The 17,766-nt window shown below is 36.0% G+C and overlaps 1 protein-coding gene across 1 annotated transcript in view; it reads left to right on the top strand.

Annotated features, from left to right (window-relative positions):
- The first annotated feature begins 16,022 nt into the window (after positions 1-16,022).
- Positions 16,023-17,766, top strand: part of LOC124358130 — a 28,793-nt gene continuing 27,049 nt past the window's right edge. The window contains exon 1 of the mRNA XM_046810422.1: positions 16,023-16,133. Coding sequence (XP_046666378.1) covers positions 16,023-16,133 — 111 coding nt within the window. The remainder of the gene's footprint in view (positions 16,134-17,766) is intronic.

The raw sequence follows: 17,766 nt of genomic DNA on the forward strand, positions 1-17,766 counted from the left end.
ATGTTTGCTCCTACAGTTTACCATACTCAATGTTATTCATGGATTCATCCTATTTCCAATCCAATCGAAAACGGTGATCCGCCTCTCCGCCTTGTGTCAGTTCGTTCTGTTTGTAGTCCAATCCTGCTTCCTCATTGCATCTTTAGTCGTCTTTAATGGTGGCAAGATGTTGGAAATTTTTGTTGAACATTAGAATACCTTCTTGCTGCGCAAAAAGTGTACAAACTACAATTCCATATTGTTTGATGGTAAGTATTCCACCAATTTAACACTAGCTGCTCGTTTCTACATTTTCTGAAGCTGCATTTGGACACAAAGTGAATAGCTGTTGTAGACGTAATTTTCTCTTGGGTTTCTGACTTCCATGAAAATTCTTTCTATTGTTTGGAGTTAAGAATATTTTATTTTTAAAAGTTCCGTTTCTATTCAGTCAGCCGACACTCTACCTGGTTGGGCACGCCCTTAATATCAGCATCTTCAGAAAGCGAAAGCACTCGATTTGCTGCAGCGTTATTTTGACGGTATATGTGCTGAAAATGGCTTTGCTTAAGTGTTGTTTTGTCAGATGCGATACAATATTACGTCAACGTTACGTTACAGCATTAGACGCTGCAAAAGCATTTGCTATTGTGGCCTTTGCCATCCTTAAGGATAGGATCTCTGTGGCAGAATTAAAGGTGCTGGATGGACTTCTAGTGTACGTGAGACATCTCTAATATTTTGGTTGTTTTTGACAAAAAAAAGAAGACGAAGGTAAATACACCTTTCACATTGATCTTAGGGTAATGTGAGTTTATTTCCCGATGTTTGATTTTATGAAATTACTTTACGTCAGTATCGACTTTAAGATCGAGAGGAACCAAAGAACATAAGTGGGAAAAGTTATTTGTATCTTGACCGGATAACTGGGGCTCTTTGAAGTCTTGGAAGAACTTGAAAATATTGTGATCCTTCTTCGTCTTTATGACAGAATTGTGCTTGGCGGAGCCAGGCTGGAAAGATTGAGATCATTCTGTTTGAGCTTCTGCTTGGCGATGGCGGCGACTATCCAAACATGTGGCTCAGAAGCCACCAGATTCAGTGATCTTTACCACGCTGGTTTGCGTGACAGCGACTGGGTGTCTCTACTTTTGCTTTCACCATGAATGGATTAATGGCTTGGCAGCTTGCAAAGCTTTCGCGAGTATTTATTCAGCTGTTTCTTTTTCGAATGGATTGATAAGTGAATCGTTTGGGGTCGAAATACTCGGGACGCTGGAGAACAACAGTTGAAGGACGTTTTAAAACCCTTAGCTTTCCTAGAAAGAATAACGTCACTTACTCCACAGCCTAGGTGTTCTCTTCTTTTCCTATAATCGCGGGTTTGGACTGTGTCCGGTTTGTCCACATTCAACTGACTACATCAAGAATGTGAACTACAATGGAAAAACATCATTTATATGCCCAAGGCCGTGTCGGTTGCTGTGTACCGGAGATACTGCTCACTTATACACAAAGTTGGTACATAACGTATGGTTATAGCATCGAGCGACATGAATCTGTATGCGACACGGCGACAGCGACTTCCAGTGTCGGCTGGACTGTGCCTCAACAGCACTAGTTTAAAACTGATGAGGTAGTCGGGAACCCGATATGGTTTACAAAAGAAGCGACGACACATTGTTATTGACATTTTACGTGGAGAGTGTTTGTGCGCTGAGTGATTTGCACCATGATGGCGAAGTATTGGTAATACCAGTCGTTGACGCTCGTTCTGTCTGGAAAGTTGGCCTACAACATGATCACTTGACGTGTTGTTAGGGCCCTTTAAGTGCAGAATGTTTTATATGTTTAGGTCCACGTCGCTTAAGGAACTCACCACTAGGGAGACAACTATACCATTTTTCTAGATACAATAAGATGGATTATTCCTTCCCCAGTTTTCCTTTTTTTCGCTTATGTTGATGGTAACGTAGAAGTACCATCAAAGCAGTCAACAGGTTCACGAGTTTTAATGCTAGCTTGCATATCTCTCTAAACTGTAGACCTCTAGAAACTTTCAGTTCAGCCATTGAAAAAAACTGTTTTAAAGATAATTTTAAGCTGCAACAGTTTCAATACAGCATATTTTAACAAAGGGGGTTCTCCACAGCGACCCCAAAATGTCTCAAGATTTTAAAGGTATTACAAATTTTTTCTACGCGGTATACCTTAGAGATGATGATAGTCATGACACTGACCGCGTAAACCCAAGAATTTTATTGCGGCAACAAACTTTCTATTAGTATATGCAGTAACCTAATATGCAGTAACTGTGACAAATTATCCATGACCTTCTTGTCTTAGTTAGTCTTCCATTCGCTGTCTTCAAAATGTGATAATCTTATTAGGACATAACTTCCAACTGAGCAATGACTCTAAATGGTGTAGAGAAGTGAACAAGACGATTGAAAATGTTTTATAAAGTACTGTATAAATATCACTACAAGTGATATTTGATAATCATAATCACGTTCCACTGTTCCAGTATCCCAGACCAGTACGCCGCCTCACTGGGACTGACGGAAATGCTGAAAGCTGTCAAATCAAGTTCATGTTCTGCTCTCAAGTGCGGAAGTTCTAACCAGACCGAAGATGCAACTCCTTCCAAGGCATGACATCTTTTTACCTAGTCTTCAAATTTCCTAATATTAGGGTTACTGTTATTGTTACTAATTATTGATATAGAAAATAACTGATTGTTTATATAAAATTGTTACAGGATTTGTCTTAGTTTTTTATTTCCACAGTCCTATCTATCAGGTACTAAATTTATCCTACGATGTGCCAAAATACCTGCGAATGACATATACTATTAACTATTGTTGTAAAAATACAATTCATATTGATGTACCTTTTCAGACAGTAACCTAGAAGAGAGTTTAAAGTCATTGTTTATGTTGTATGTATATATATAAAATTATCTGAAAAATAACATGATTTAATAATAATAAGTTTAGAACTGCAAATAACTTTTTCTAACAGAATGTTTGTTTCTAAATAAATAATTGATAGTAGAATCCTAACAGTATTATAAATTCGAAATTGCCTTTGTTAGTTTATTTTGCTTTCACGCATAAACTATTCAACCGATTGCACTGAAGTTTTACATGAGTATAGGTCCATTCTTATTTCGAAAATCCCTCCAGTCTACCTTCTCCCCGGTCTTTAAAGCAGCGAAAATCCCATCTTGGTCTATAAAGTTGTGTAATATTAATTGAGAGCCTGTAAAATGTAATAAACTGTTCTGTGTAAACATTCTTTACGTCAGCACAACTAAATTATTGATTAATTTTACTACTATTTGAAATTTGTTTACATTTATAGTGTGTAAATTCTAAATACTAAGGATACTAGAAAAAATACTTAACATCAGAGTAACTTACATTGTATAAGCCATAAATACACACTTTTAAAACCATTTCTTTTATTGTGCCAATAAGGTAAACTCAACATTGGCCTCAAAAATATAATTCACTCGCATTAAAAGTGCTCATACGTGTGCAAAACCTACAAATTTACGTTCGAAGCCGCGGGTAACTGCTGGTTGATGAAAATTACCTCATTTCACATAAAATAGTAAATACACAATAAACAAACTTCCAGAACAATTGGAATCGATAAAAAGTATTGATGACGTAGAGCCGAACAATAAATAGTGACTAAACCATTCATAATCCCAGATCGATGCCGCTTTTCAATTGATAATCCTCCCAGTATATTACGCCTCATCAGTAGCATTGTAATTGAAGGATGAATATTGATCGACTCATATTCTAAGAAGCCCATAAACGTAAGTACCACTAATTTAAGACAATGACTAGACAAAACCACCTGCGTTCATCGTTCAAGACACTTCATCTTTTCTCTGTGCATGTAAGTTATGAATACAGCAAATTACGTCAATTTCCTATTTGGTACAGAAATTGTTCCGTCACTCGCGGAAGTCACGTAGGATTGGCTCGTTGCGTCCGGTCCTGCGCAGTTCTGACCAATTACAGGACCAGGTGCGCACTGCAGTGAGGTGACGAGCTCCTCCCGTTTGTGTTCAACGGGGTGATCGTGACAGGCGGAGAGAAAGAGTGGGGGCAGAGCCGAGCAGTACTGATAAATCCCCGAACATTCCTGACAAACCCTGTACATGCGGCTGATAGCGACCTCAGTTCGGAACGGTTCTGATTTCTATTATCTTACGAATTAATGAGTCGTTTTATATCCGAATTAATGAGTCGTTTTATATCCGAACATATCTGCAAAAACAATAGAAATTATATCGAATTAATTATATTAATATTGAACTTTCTTTATAACTCCAAAGATACTTTACAAAATGTGAGATGGTGCACAACGAAATAAAATGTCATAATCAAGAAATAGAATAGAAAATTATTTATTTTCTTTGAAAAATATGTACAATAGTAAAATTATATAAACATCATTTATACCTTAAGCACAAACACAAACATTGCTCCTTAGTTGTAGACACAATTGACATGAGAATAAAAATAAAACAATGTTACTTTTTATTAAAGAAATATGAACATGTCTTTTTTTATTTTAATACAGCTAGGGTACATCAATAAACAAAATTCAAGAAAACATAATAGGAACCTCAAAAGGCAAGGAACTGCCTGTGTAGAGGCTCCAACTTTCTTAGAAAAACAAAAGAAAACAACACTCAAGCAAATGAAATTAACAAATAAATTCAAATACGATAAATCTACCCATTTAAACTAAGCTTTAATAAAACAAATTTGAATAAAAAAACACATTATATAATTTTCAAAGTCTAAAGCTAATTCAGTATACATAAAATGCCCATAAATATAAATTATAACCATATCCAGTTATCTTTTTGTGATATTGGAATATATTCAAATTAATAGGACAAAAGCAACATATTATAATGTGGAGTCCTTAATTTGTAGTAAATAAATTAATAATTACTTAACCAAAAACATAATTATAGAAATATGACAAAATCAATGACAACTACCTGACTTAAATACCTAACATAGCACGTGACATAATTAATAAATACAAAATTATCCTAATTATATTATATTAGACCTACTGTACAGATTTATGATACAATTATACAAATTTATACAATTTATTGAAGGTCACTTCAAATTATTTAGTTTAAATATATATATATATATATATATATATATATATATATATGATAAACTAGTGATAAGTCAAGCCAGCGTTTCTACGCCAGGTGCAGGGTTGCAGTATTGGTTGGACTCATATCTCCTTTCTGTGGCATGTCCTTTGATATCTTATCGTATTTTCTTTTGAGAACTTTAGTATTTGAAACACTTTGTTAAGTATTCATATTTTAATAACCTCAAATTATTACGATCAAGTTTTAACTTATAGCAATAGCAATATATTTCTCTGTCTGTTTGTTGGATATATAGAGAATGAGAAATAAGCTATAGACTTGAAATTGTGCATGCAACTTCGACCAAGCCTGATAAGTGTCATTTTGTGTCGTCTGGCGTACGCGATTATAATGCTGATCTGATCTATAGTACATGGAAATTATCGAATAATTTCTAACTAATAGTAATGTAAGACCCTACAAATTATATTTATTTGATTAAGGCAGTTGGAAAATGCAATGAACCAAATATAATGTTACGAAAACAATTTTATTGGTTTACATTTTAATACGAAAGATGCAATTAAAAAACTCAACATAATTGTTGATTTTGTGTTTGGAGACCCTGAAGATAAATTCTTTAACTACTATGCTAAGTAGGGCTCTTTTTAATCCTCCTGGATGTTTAATCCACCCTCGAATGTTTTATTAGCTACGCCACTGAATGTAACGAAGTTACTTTGTTACATTAGACTTCCTTACGTCTTTTTTGGTATTTCGATACTCCGTTGTATTGGTTTATTTGTATGTAGACAAGAGTAATTTGCTTGTGCCAATTTAATTACGTTGTTAAAATCACGGTTCAATGAAATAAATTGGGAATTGCGCTGCATCCTGCAGCATCCAGCTTTTGGATAAATGTAATATATATACTCATTACCATTTAATACATTTTATACATCGACAATTATACATATTACACCACCAGGCTCTATTAAATTCAGGAGGAGTACAGAGCGAGAACGCGCGGACCTGCTATATTCCCACTATTTCTAATACGCGGGCTATCTCTAGTTGGCCAGAAGCGAGGCCCCTCCATCCCCACTTTTTCTCTCGCGCCTGTTCACGATCACAACCCATGAAACATGAACGATCAAACGGGAGGAGCCTCGTCAGTGGAGGTGCCACTGCGGACTGCGCCGGTCATCAAACAGAGGAAAAGTGAAACGACAGACAGGGACCGGCCCGGGACCCTTGACTAAGCTTAGCTTATCCCACGCTACAATACTGAATCTGGTCCTGGTCCCCGAGGTACAATGACCCCCCCCACCCCCCCCCCCCCCCACCCCCCCCCCCCCCCACCCCCCCCCCCCCCCACCCCCCCCCCCCCCCACCCCCCCCCCCCCCCACCCCCCCCCCCCAGTTTTGCTCTTTGCCACATGTCTTGATCAAATCATAAACATACGTAGATGTGATTTAAAGAATAATTTTATATTTTTTAATGTTATTTTAAAACAAGACCAAAATGAAATATTTAATATTTTACAAATTTTTTAAATCGTATACTCACGATCACACTAAAACTAGCCCTTTTGAAAATAATTTATCTTTCATTAGACTCAGGATATTTCGTAGATGTTTTGTAGCCGTATCCTGTTCCTAATCCATAGAATCTAAAGTACTCTAAAGTACTTTCATTCTCTTGATGTTCTCAGGATTAAATTATAGGATTTAAAATTCCATCGGTTGGATCACGTCCCAGTTCGTTCACGACGTCCTCCTCGTCAACCAGCACGAGAAAGTGGCAGGTTAAGGCACTAATCCAATTTGAATAAATCTTCATATCCGTTTACCTAATTAGTCAAAATTCTGAAAATATATTAGATTGAATCAGTTAACAATTAAATTTACACTGTATGAGTTTAAGACTTCAAAATTTAAATAATTTAAATCTATATTACATAATCAAATCTGATTGCGAGCTTTTGAATTCATTATGTATTTTACAAAACTACATGGACTGTACTAAACTTATATCCTCAAAATCTGAAGGAACTTTACATCATTTCATGTCAGTAAAACAGGTTCTAAGTGTTTTATAATTTAATTTACTCTCAACGAAAGGGTTTAAAGGATAGATCTTGAAATTAATCATTTGTTTCGTTAGCGTCGTTGTTTACTAAGACTCTGCAATAGAAAACTGTAAATCATAACCTAATGCGAGTGAATAAGTGTGGTTCCATGTAAAACACTGTAAAGAGTTGTTAATGAAAAAGAAAAATGGAACGAAGATTGATCCCTGAGGAACTCCGTGTATTGTTTTGTCATTTGATCAAATCTAAGCGTATGCACCACTGGTTTCTGTGGTCATTATGGCTAAGATGGAGGTCATGCATATTTGTAAAGCTCATTATTTGAGCAGCAAGATACGATGTGCAGCAGTTATCAGCTGAGATAAGTAGAGCGACTCAGCTGCACTCCAGTACGACACAGAAAACTGTACATCATAGGTTAATGCAAGTGAATAAGTGTGGTTACATGTAAAACACTGAACGATTTGTTAATGAAAAAGAAAAACGGAACGAAAATTGATCCCTGGGGAATCCGTATATTGATTTGATACAGTAGTAGTCGTTTCATCAAATCTAAGCGTGCGCTATGGTTTCTGAGGTGCATCACGATTACGATGGAGGCCATGCATTTTTTGTAAAGCTCATTATTTGAGCAGCAAGGTGCGATGTGCAGCAGTTATCAGCTGAGATAAGTAGAGCGACTCACTGCACGCCAGTACTTCTGTTACATCAGTCACCACAGCTGAGAGCCGGCCTTCTACACCGAGTTTCACTGTGAATAAATGGAGCGACTCATTAGACACTGTTCCCACTATCAGCTGTTCTGCGCTATAAACACAATAATGAGCGATACAGAAGTAGAACTCTAGTATTTTTAGTCAAATCATGTCCGAATGAAATGTGTTTTACCTATAAGAATAATGTCACTCTTCAAAATCTGTTAATTGCTTAATTTGATATGCAATTAATTAAGCTATAACGGGGTTTATGATCTTTATAATTTATGGACATTTTAAAAATAAAATAAAAACAAGTTTGGATTTTCTAAAATTCCAATAACAATAATTAAAAATAATTAAATATTTTGGATTAATTTTAACGCCATCTTTAAAATGAGACAAATCACATAATTCGTCAACAAAAAACAAGGGGCAAGAGTGTTCTTACGAGACTAAAGCGAAGTTATCAACCTCTACAGGTTCCTCCTAACAGTAAACAAGTACGAGTATAAACGTATGAATTAAATCAATGTAGTAAAACCATTCTCAAAATATTAACACCGTAATTTTGTATGTTAAATTCTACATGACACACTAATTCGATCAATGTTATTGACTGCTTCTGCATTTGGACAATATATGGAGTAGATGACATCTTAATAATGGCCAAATTTAAGGGTTTTTTGTCAGTCATTTCGCCCTCATACAAATAGAAAATAGAAATGAAATCATACAAAAACTATTTTTGATGGGATAGATTTTTTTGAATTTCAATCCAGAGGATCGGTAGTAATCTGTATAAATACGTCTTATTTAAAAAAAGTGCAATTTAGATACAAATTGGAAACATATCAGATTATTTTCTTTAAAATCTGTCTATTGGCTTTTAGAACAATTTATAATTTAAAATTGCACTTAAGAAGATAAAATAAATCTCTTGGGCGAAAGAACAAGAAAAAGCAAATATGTAATGAACAATTTGAACATTTTAAACTGAAAGTTTAAAACCATAAAACCCTAGCGAAAGGAATAGTATTCACAACACTCAAAGGCTTGAAGCCTGAGATTATACAACATAACGTATTTTGTGGTTACTATGAAGGTTGACTTTAGCTCTAGTTCACCTTCCTCTTAATCTGGAATATGATTATGATGCTGTTACAAATTTGACTCCTGGAATCTAGAGCCATGTTCGTCTAAAGAGATCGAACAAACTCGACGACCAAGAAGCTCAAAATGAAAAAACTTACATTGTTTTGATAACAGAGACAACTTACTATATTACAAAATATAAAATATAGTGTAATCCAGGTGAATTGGCATTCTCAGCAATGAGAACTTAGTCGTCGACTTTTTTTCAACCTCTTCAGACAAATATGGCTCCAGATTCCAGGAATCAAGTCTGTAACAGCATCATATTCCAGAAGTTGTATTAAGAGGAAGGTAAACTGGAGCTAAACTCGACATTCATATTAAATAAACCCTTTCAACCATTACTACTTTGGGTGTCGGTTACAGTTTAAGGTAACCTTTTTCTTATTATACTGCAATTACAAATATATTTACAACCAACAGATCAAGAGACGTAAAGGAATTCTGAAGTTGTTTATGGGACATTTACATAATAGTAATCACTATTCTAATACATCTCAATAATTAGTACTTCGCCATTAGCTGTGTGTTTTCCTTATGTATAGATTTTTATCAGGTTGAGAAAGTCTTTCATTGAGGAATGATAGAGAATTAGCATTAAGATTTGGGATTTTCTCGTTCCTCGGTAGCATCAATGTAAAAAATTATCTCAAAAGCTCAGCCAAATCCCATGGTGTCAGGCACCACCATTGAACTCGATATTGCTTATATGAACTTACTCTGTGCATAACTTCAATTTTTTAGATCAACTCGTTCTCTAGATATCTTACGGAAGACAGACAGACAGGCAGAAGAGACAATTTGTCAGACCCTCTGAGTGATAAGCTTCGCTAACGCTCAGCCAATAATAATTATAACTACTCATAATGTAAAGTTAAGTAACTTTTAGGAACATGCAAAACTCCAATCGATTATCAGCGTAGTTCATGTGTTCGATGAATGTTTACTGTTAATGTGATATTACTGTCGAAATTTGAATTCACTGATTTTCGAAATATATGCAATTAATTTTTAAATGAAAGAAAGCTACCACTGCGCTGACGACAATATTACAACAGCTGTTGACCTCTTATCCGAAGGAGATGTTACTATCCAAGGCATGATTGGGTGAGTGGCGCATGGAGGAAGTCTTGTGAAGCACCGCTTCCTGGTCATTCTTCTTAGCAATGGCCTAGGAATACTGATGCCTTTGCATCAGCATTACGACGCTCGTGTTACCGTTACCTTCGCAAATCCCTGTAAATACAAATGACTCAATCATACAAAGGCAGAAATCATTCACCTACGGACGCGGGTGGTCTGCCCGTGTAACGCTACAATATTACGCCCCAGGGAACACAACAGTCCACAATATAAAGCGTAGCGTATCTACACATCTGCATATCTCTGCAGGTCGGGCGGCCTAGATCGTGCCGGCACCGGAACAAGAGACTTTGCCTCACCGGATCTGACTCAACACTTGTTAATTACTGTCTTCTGGTTCATGTCACATTTAGAATATAGGTCTGCACTGTCACTGTCTTTTTATAAATACACCTCTTGAAGTAGAAGCTCTGTTTGAGCGCGACACTTTTTGTTCTGAGTCAGCCAGTTTTGATCACATTTTTATATTTTACCATAACATTGACTCTAGTAGAAAGTGAAAAGATTGCGTATTTTCGGAAACAAAGGTAAATATTAAGATCTTATAATTTCCATATTATACAGCCCTGAAGGGCGGATTGACTAATAACAATAACTACGTACCTTCGTCAAACAGTTCAAACTGTAGTCATACACTACTGTAGTTTCGACTTTAAATAAGTCATCTTCTGGTTCGGTGTCAATAAACTACTCCAGATGGATAATCCTCGCTTTTTATATTTATTGACACCGACACCAGAATATGACTTATTTAAAGTCGAAACTACAGTAGTGTATGACAGTTTGAACTGTTTGACGAAGGTACGTAGATATTGTTATTAGACAATCCTATAAGTTGTTGGGATAATTGGTGAGTAAGAACAATGACCAACGGTTGGGATTGGTTGACATAACAATCTTGACTTATCTCACAGTTATGTCTTATAGCATTAGTCTAGAAGACAAAAAGAATTTGAACTTTACACACACACAACACAGTTTTACTTGAAATCGTGTAGAGAAATATCACCCAAGAAAGAAGTCAATAGTCAGCCACACTGATTTTGGTGGAGGTCCAAATTACCAATAGGGTTAAAAATATCAAAAGGTTTATGGATTGGCAGTATCAAAACCCAAAAGTATCAAAAACCCCTTTCCGTTTTTTGGTACTTAAAACCAACAGTCACACGAAGTAAAACATGAAGAATAGTGTTATTACCGTCAAGATTTAGACAAGGAGACAAAGTTGCCACTTTCAGCCAAATAGCCATTCTGGTTGTCTGAAATTGATACAAGCGTCATTCCAAGGTTTCATATGTCTAACCATTTTGGTACATTACCATTTAGACCTCCGCCAAAAATAGTGCGGTAGACGATAGTTGTCTTTACTTCAGTTAAATCTTAGACTATGTATATTGATTTAAACGTTAAATTCTTTAAATGATAAACGATATAAAGGTTTTCTTCTGAAAGCTACTGTTAACCGTACTACAACCGCTGAAGCAGGAACTTTACTAAAAAGTGCATCAAATGAAAAGTACTTTACAACTCACGAAGTACCAGCAGACTGTTCGCGTGATGTGGGAAGAGAGGATGCAAGGAGGAGGGGGGGGGGTGTTTGAAGGTAAGCAACAATCCTTGCCAACAAACACGCACATACACAACCCTTCACCAAACTACAGCCTTTGTTTCCGCTTACTTAATTTATAGTAGCTCGCCATACAAGGCTAGTTGTTCACAACGTAACGTATGTACGTTGCTTTTAGAAGCAGGATCACGTGCTATTCGTTAGTAGCCTTAAACACCTGCTATTTACTTGTTAATTCATTATGGTGTCACAAAAGAATAGAATAGAATAGAAACAGTATTTATTTCCAAAAACATATACACCAAGATATTAGATTTATTTACAGTCGATAAATTGTATATTACCCTTTTACTATACTTACTAAGCGGCGAAAAAAACAGTTTAATTTTAAGTACAGTAGTTGGATAAATATTATTTATATAATTTAATTATGAGTTATTAAACTATATATTACTGATTAACATATAGTCTACAATGGAAATTAGCCTACATGGGCGAGCAGCCTGTGTGTAGGCTAGAGTCGTACTAAATAGTTTAATTTTATCTAGATGTCGAAAAAAGTTTTACTGTTACGTGTCGGTTTGTTTTAAGGAATACAATGTAGAAATATTTAGTTGTGTGATGAAGGAGATAAGAGATAATACTGTCGTATTAGACAAAACCATCGGTAGAAGTAAGACCACATACACAAGACAGTGATGTGACGAGCACGGGGGTGAGGGAGAGGGGTCAAAGTCAGGTTGGTCCCCAGTCTGAGTGAACATCTTTGTGAAAACTTCCTCTCACATTATGGTATTTTAATGTTTTTAATTCTTCTTTATCAGAATCTCAGCAACAATTTTCTAGTATAATTTTTACTCTAATATTAAGTTTGACCTGCCCATACTCGTTTTATTTTAACATTTTATTTGCTTAAAATTCAGGCTTCATTGCAGAGCAGTTTTCTGTGATTGCTCAAGTGGGTGGGCCATAAGTCAGTTGTCAAAAATGCATTTGGTGCAATAATATACACCAAACAAGCGAAAATACAAATACATTTATTTTACTATGTAGTACAAATACAATTTATTAATACAGGAAAACATGTAGTATTCAATGAACCTACAAAAGATGCTCAAAGTGGTCTCCATGCTGTTCTAAGCAAAGATTGCATCTTTTTAACACAGATTTACAAATTTTGTCGCAAATGTTCCTGGACTGTAAGTTTTCAAATTCTGATTGGATTCGTTCCTTCAAATGCTCAACATTACGAATCTTGACTGAATAAACATCATTTTTTAGTATACCCCAGACTGAAAAATCCATCGGTGTTATATCTGGGGACCGTGGAGGCCATTCAATAGTACCCCGTCTGCCAATCCATTCATTAAAGTTATTATTTAGAAAGTCTCTCACAATAAGTCCATAATGGGGGGGGGGGGTGCTCATCTTGTTGCTATCAACTTTTCCTTAACCGGCCGCAGGAAAAGTTGTGTTTGACTTAGTCAAGTTCACAACTACTACGCTAGGAAAAACAAAGTCTAAGGATTGCTAGTGACAACTGACTTATGGCCCCACCTCGTCTATCGAATCAAAAATCTATAAGCGCAGCGTTGAGATAACCTGTTGTATCGCTTTTTGTATTTGTTTATTTCTTAAGAGCGCCAGGCGCAATAGACTAGGAGCTGAAAGACTATTTGCAATGAATGTACACACTACCTTTTTCGGAATGGATGAAGAGGAATTTTTCTTAATGAATAAATTGATTTTCAGCCACGCTAGGTTTGGTAGAGGTCGATATGGAAAGTCATTGAAAGAGTTAAATAAGTGAAACATCAATTCATTTTCACAGGTTTTGTTTTTTAACTTAATACTCTTAAAACCGACCATCAGGCACGTAAATAATAATCATATTACCTTCAAACAACTAGATAACTAGAATAATAATTAAGGGTCCACTTTAAGAGTCCTTATACAGGTTGATTCAGATCACCCGGCTGCAATATTCTGCGGTTGAATCATTTGAAATGTAGCGAAGCAATGCCTCTAATAAATTGGATATAGGAAATGTAGCAAACTTCTTTTTTCACATTTACAATAGAGAATGTAGCCGAAAATTTGGGTAAAAGGTTGGAAACTCAACAATAACAAATGGCAAGATAGGTCATGTGGCACATCTTGTTTAAGGTTTTAAGGAACGCTGAACAGTTTTGTAAAAAAATGTTTGCAAACATCTTCCCTTATCTATAAGGAGATTTTCTTCTTTTTCTTTTTTTCCTATCGTTTTTCTGTACTTAAATTTGCGAGTGTCATTTTTTTATTGGAAAAAAACACAACATTACCTTTCAAAGGATTCGATTTCTTACTTTACTTCTTTCTATTTTTTCTTCGAGCACATTCCTCTACCGACTTTTAGGAAGACCAGTTTGTGTGCCTATACTTTGAAAATTGGCTCTCAGCTCCTGGATCACGTTATGAATCATTGTGAGACGATTGAGATACTCGGTGTAGTTTTCTTACTACATTAATTCATATAATGCTTAGTATGACTAATTAATTAAAATCACTGTCAGCAGACAAACTAAAGAGTCGACAGATTAACGAGGATGTCATTTCTTACGTTGGCCGATGATTGATTAACGTCCTCTAACGTTCTGTCAGATTGCTCCAGTAGTATTTACGTTCTTGGGATCAATGTAGATGACGCGTGGTTGTGAGAATTTGGAAATATAAAAATAGTCAGTGGGATTATTGGTATATTGTAACAGTCTATATTGAATTCGACTTTTTGAAAACTGTGAAGGCATTGCAAAACATTATTTAAACATCTCAACATAAAATTCTGTTAACAAAAAGTATCATGGTGTGTACAAGGTGGAAATAAAAATATTCTAATCCCCATAACTCTTTTACCCTATAATGTCCACTGTTCGTGGATATTAAAAAATGTATACGGCCATATTAAATTTGGTGCTCTTAATATTATATTTCGCTCTGTAAGACATACAAAGAGTTACAATTTCAAGCATCTAAATCATTTAGACCACCTTGATTTTGGATACCCGTAGTCCCCGTAACGTTACATCTACAACAATTTGCACATGTCATGTCCCTTAGGGGAGCTCTGAGGCACATGGCGTGATCGCGTGCAACACGTGCAAATCTTTCGTGTCCGGTAATGATCATTTGGTGATCTACTCTATCATTTGGTGCAAAACCTTCATGTCTGACCTGAATTCATTTACGCTAAGTCATGTATTTTCACCGTCAAGAAAATTGATGGCACTGTGCTTTTTAAATGGAGGCTACCTCATAGCATTATTTTCATCGTCATTATGGTAAACATGCTATCGCCAGATTAAGAAAAAGGTTGGTAGAATGTTAGTTGGGCATTTCTGATCAAAATCAACAAAGAAGAAGTTTTATATGCACTAATTCACACCCCTTAAACATTCTCCAAAGGATAGTTCAATGTCAATTGCTTGAAAAATGAATATTCATAAACTGTGCATATGAAAGTGGTTTTAAAGCTGTGTTTGTAAACAAACAACTTCTTATCTTTTAAAAAACAGATAAGATCTGATCTAAAGACTGCGTAGACAAAACAAATTTGCTTATGATGCTTTCTGACAGATTTTATCAGTAATCAAACCGTGTTGTCGAAACCTAAGAAGACGTTTCATATGCATTAATTCACACCCCTTTAAACATTCTCCAAAGGATAGTTCAATGATAATTGCTTGAAAGATGAATATTCACAAACTGTGTATATGAAAGTGGTTTTTGTAAACAAACCTCGTCTTATATTATCTTATCTCTCAAAAGACAGATAAGATATGATATAAAGATTGTGCGTAGACAAAATAAATTTACCAATGATGCTTTCTGAAAGATTCTACAAACCGTGTTGTCGAACCATTCTTTCGACACAACTGGAAGATCGATCTTGTAGTGATTCTTTACAGATCGAGTATGTTTTACTTATAAATATGCATGACCACACCTGTGCACACAGTAGAGGACGACAAGTTGAACAATCCGTGAGTCAGGACAGTTTGCGACACAATTGTTGTGACAGCGACCTTCACCCGTGTTCCATCTGCGGGCCTTGTGGTACTCCTACCTCCGACTTCCGCTCGATTGTTCCCTCGGGAGCTGCCACAATGAAATTATGCGGGACAAATATTTCCGCGTTATAGCGAGGTCGTTAACACCGTTTGTACGAATTAAACAGTTATTGCTTTCAGGGTATAAAGAGGGACATGAAAGGTTTATGTCACCTAAGGAATTATTCGGGGCTAAAAATTGTCCTGACTTTCCAGAATGAAAGCTTCTTCGGAATCCACGACGTGAGGCTCTACAAGATGGGTGCTGTGAGAGTGAAGTGGACAATAAACCCAGGGCAGTTTTATTACACCGGCACATAAAGCTTTATTTAACGTTTCTCGCCGCACCACTTTGCTTTCCACTGGATGACGACTTTCACTCTTCGGCTACTCGGTCTTGCACAACGGCCATTGTCCCTACCGCGGTAATGACTTGTTAAACGCTTCTTCGTTTGGTTCGACCGTGGCCACGGTTGTCAACAAAGCGAATAATCGATTATCTAGAAACTGTATTGAAAACAACTAGTTATCATATTATGAGTTTATAATAATAATAATCCACTCTATAATTGAAATTGGAAAGATTAGAAGAATCATTCATAAGACCTGTTACAGACAAATAACGCTGAGTAGGTTTAACATAATTGTTTTGTGAAGATCTTCAATTAAAAACGTTTAAATTTAATAACAGTTTGATTACAAAATTGAAACACTTATTGTTTAGTGGCAGAAGTATTTGCTAAGGTACAAAATATTCAAAATACACCTTCATTATCTTGGGAAAATGCTCACGAATGCTTCGACCATAACTTGGACTGTTTAAAAACATTGTATATCCTTCAAAAGGAATGTAGATCCTTCTGCAAATTTCACATTGCTTCCTAACGTATAGTTTTGTAAAAAAGTGACGAGATGATATAACATTACAAACAATTAAACGGGATTTTTTATGGACATTTGTCATCGTCCAGTGAAACAGTACAATCAGTAACAATACGTTTCGAGATTTGCAATCTGATCTCTTCTTCATGTTAAGGCTAAAATATTTTAGGCATTTATCTAAAGAAGAGATCAAATTGCAGATTTCGAAACGTAGTGTTACTGATTGTCTTGTATCATTAAAGAATAGCAAATGTCCGGAAAATCCTGTTTCCTTCACAATCCTTCTGTTGTCAAAAACAAACTTCAAACAAAGAAAATAACATGTATTGCTATAGCGTGCCTTGAGTAAGTAGTGACAGAAAAGGTTAAAGTCCTGGAAGGGAATTACCTACACGATTTTATTAGGGGACCATAATACGTCACTTGATAATATTTTTGTGTAATAAGCCTTTGATCCTAATAGGTCACATATAATTTAATAAATGTTGCAAGTACTAATGGTCTATTAGCAAAACGTACAACATTGTAAAGTTTAATATAATGTTCTCTTCAAAGTTATGAAAATACTTTCTCTTCGTTAGGAATTAGTAATAGCCATCCAGGCACAATAGTTTGTCCGATTCAAGTTTCCACATCGCGTGTTTCGGAAGCTTCCTACTCTTGCCACACATCATTACGTGTGAAGCTGCCTTACAGTCTCAATAGTCAGTTATGTCACTGGTCCTCTTCCACAATACGGAAGGACTCTGAGGCTCTTCACCTCGCCAGTTGCTGAAGACTTTCGATTTCTGTTGGCCAGACCTAAACCCACTTTCCCCTGTCCAGGATTGTCCATGGAAGAGACAGTGTTTATCTCTTTCTCCTGTTTTGAGGTCTAGTCACGCCCTTCACCGCGGCCCCACGCCGTGCCGTGACGAATCCCTGAATATTGTGTCATATTTTACTTTGTCGCTAGTGTTTCCAGTCTCCGACCCGTGGGAAAGCACGAGATATAAAATGGAACGTGTTTCTGTGAGGT

The sequence above is a fragment of the Homalodisca vitripennis genome, chromosome 3, assembly GCF_021130785.1.
Source record: "Homalodisca vitripennis isolate AUS2020 chromosome 3, UT_GWSS_2.1, whole genome shotgun sequence".
NCBI lineage: Eukaryota > Metazoa > Arthropoda > Insecta > Hemiptera > Cicadellidae > Homalodisca > Homalodisca vitripennis.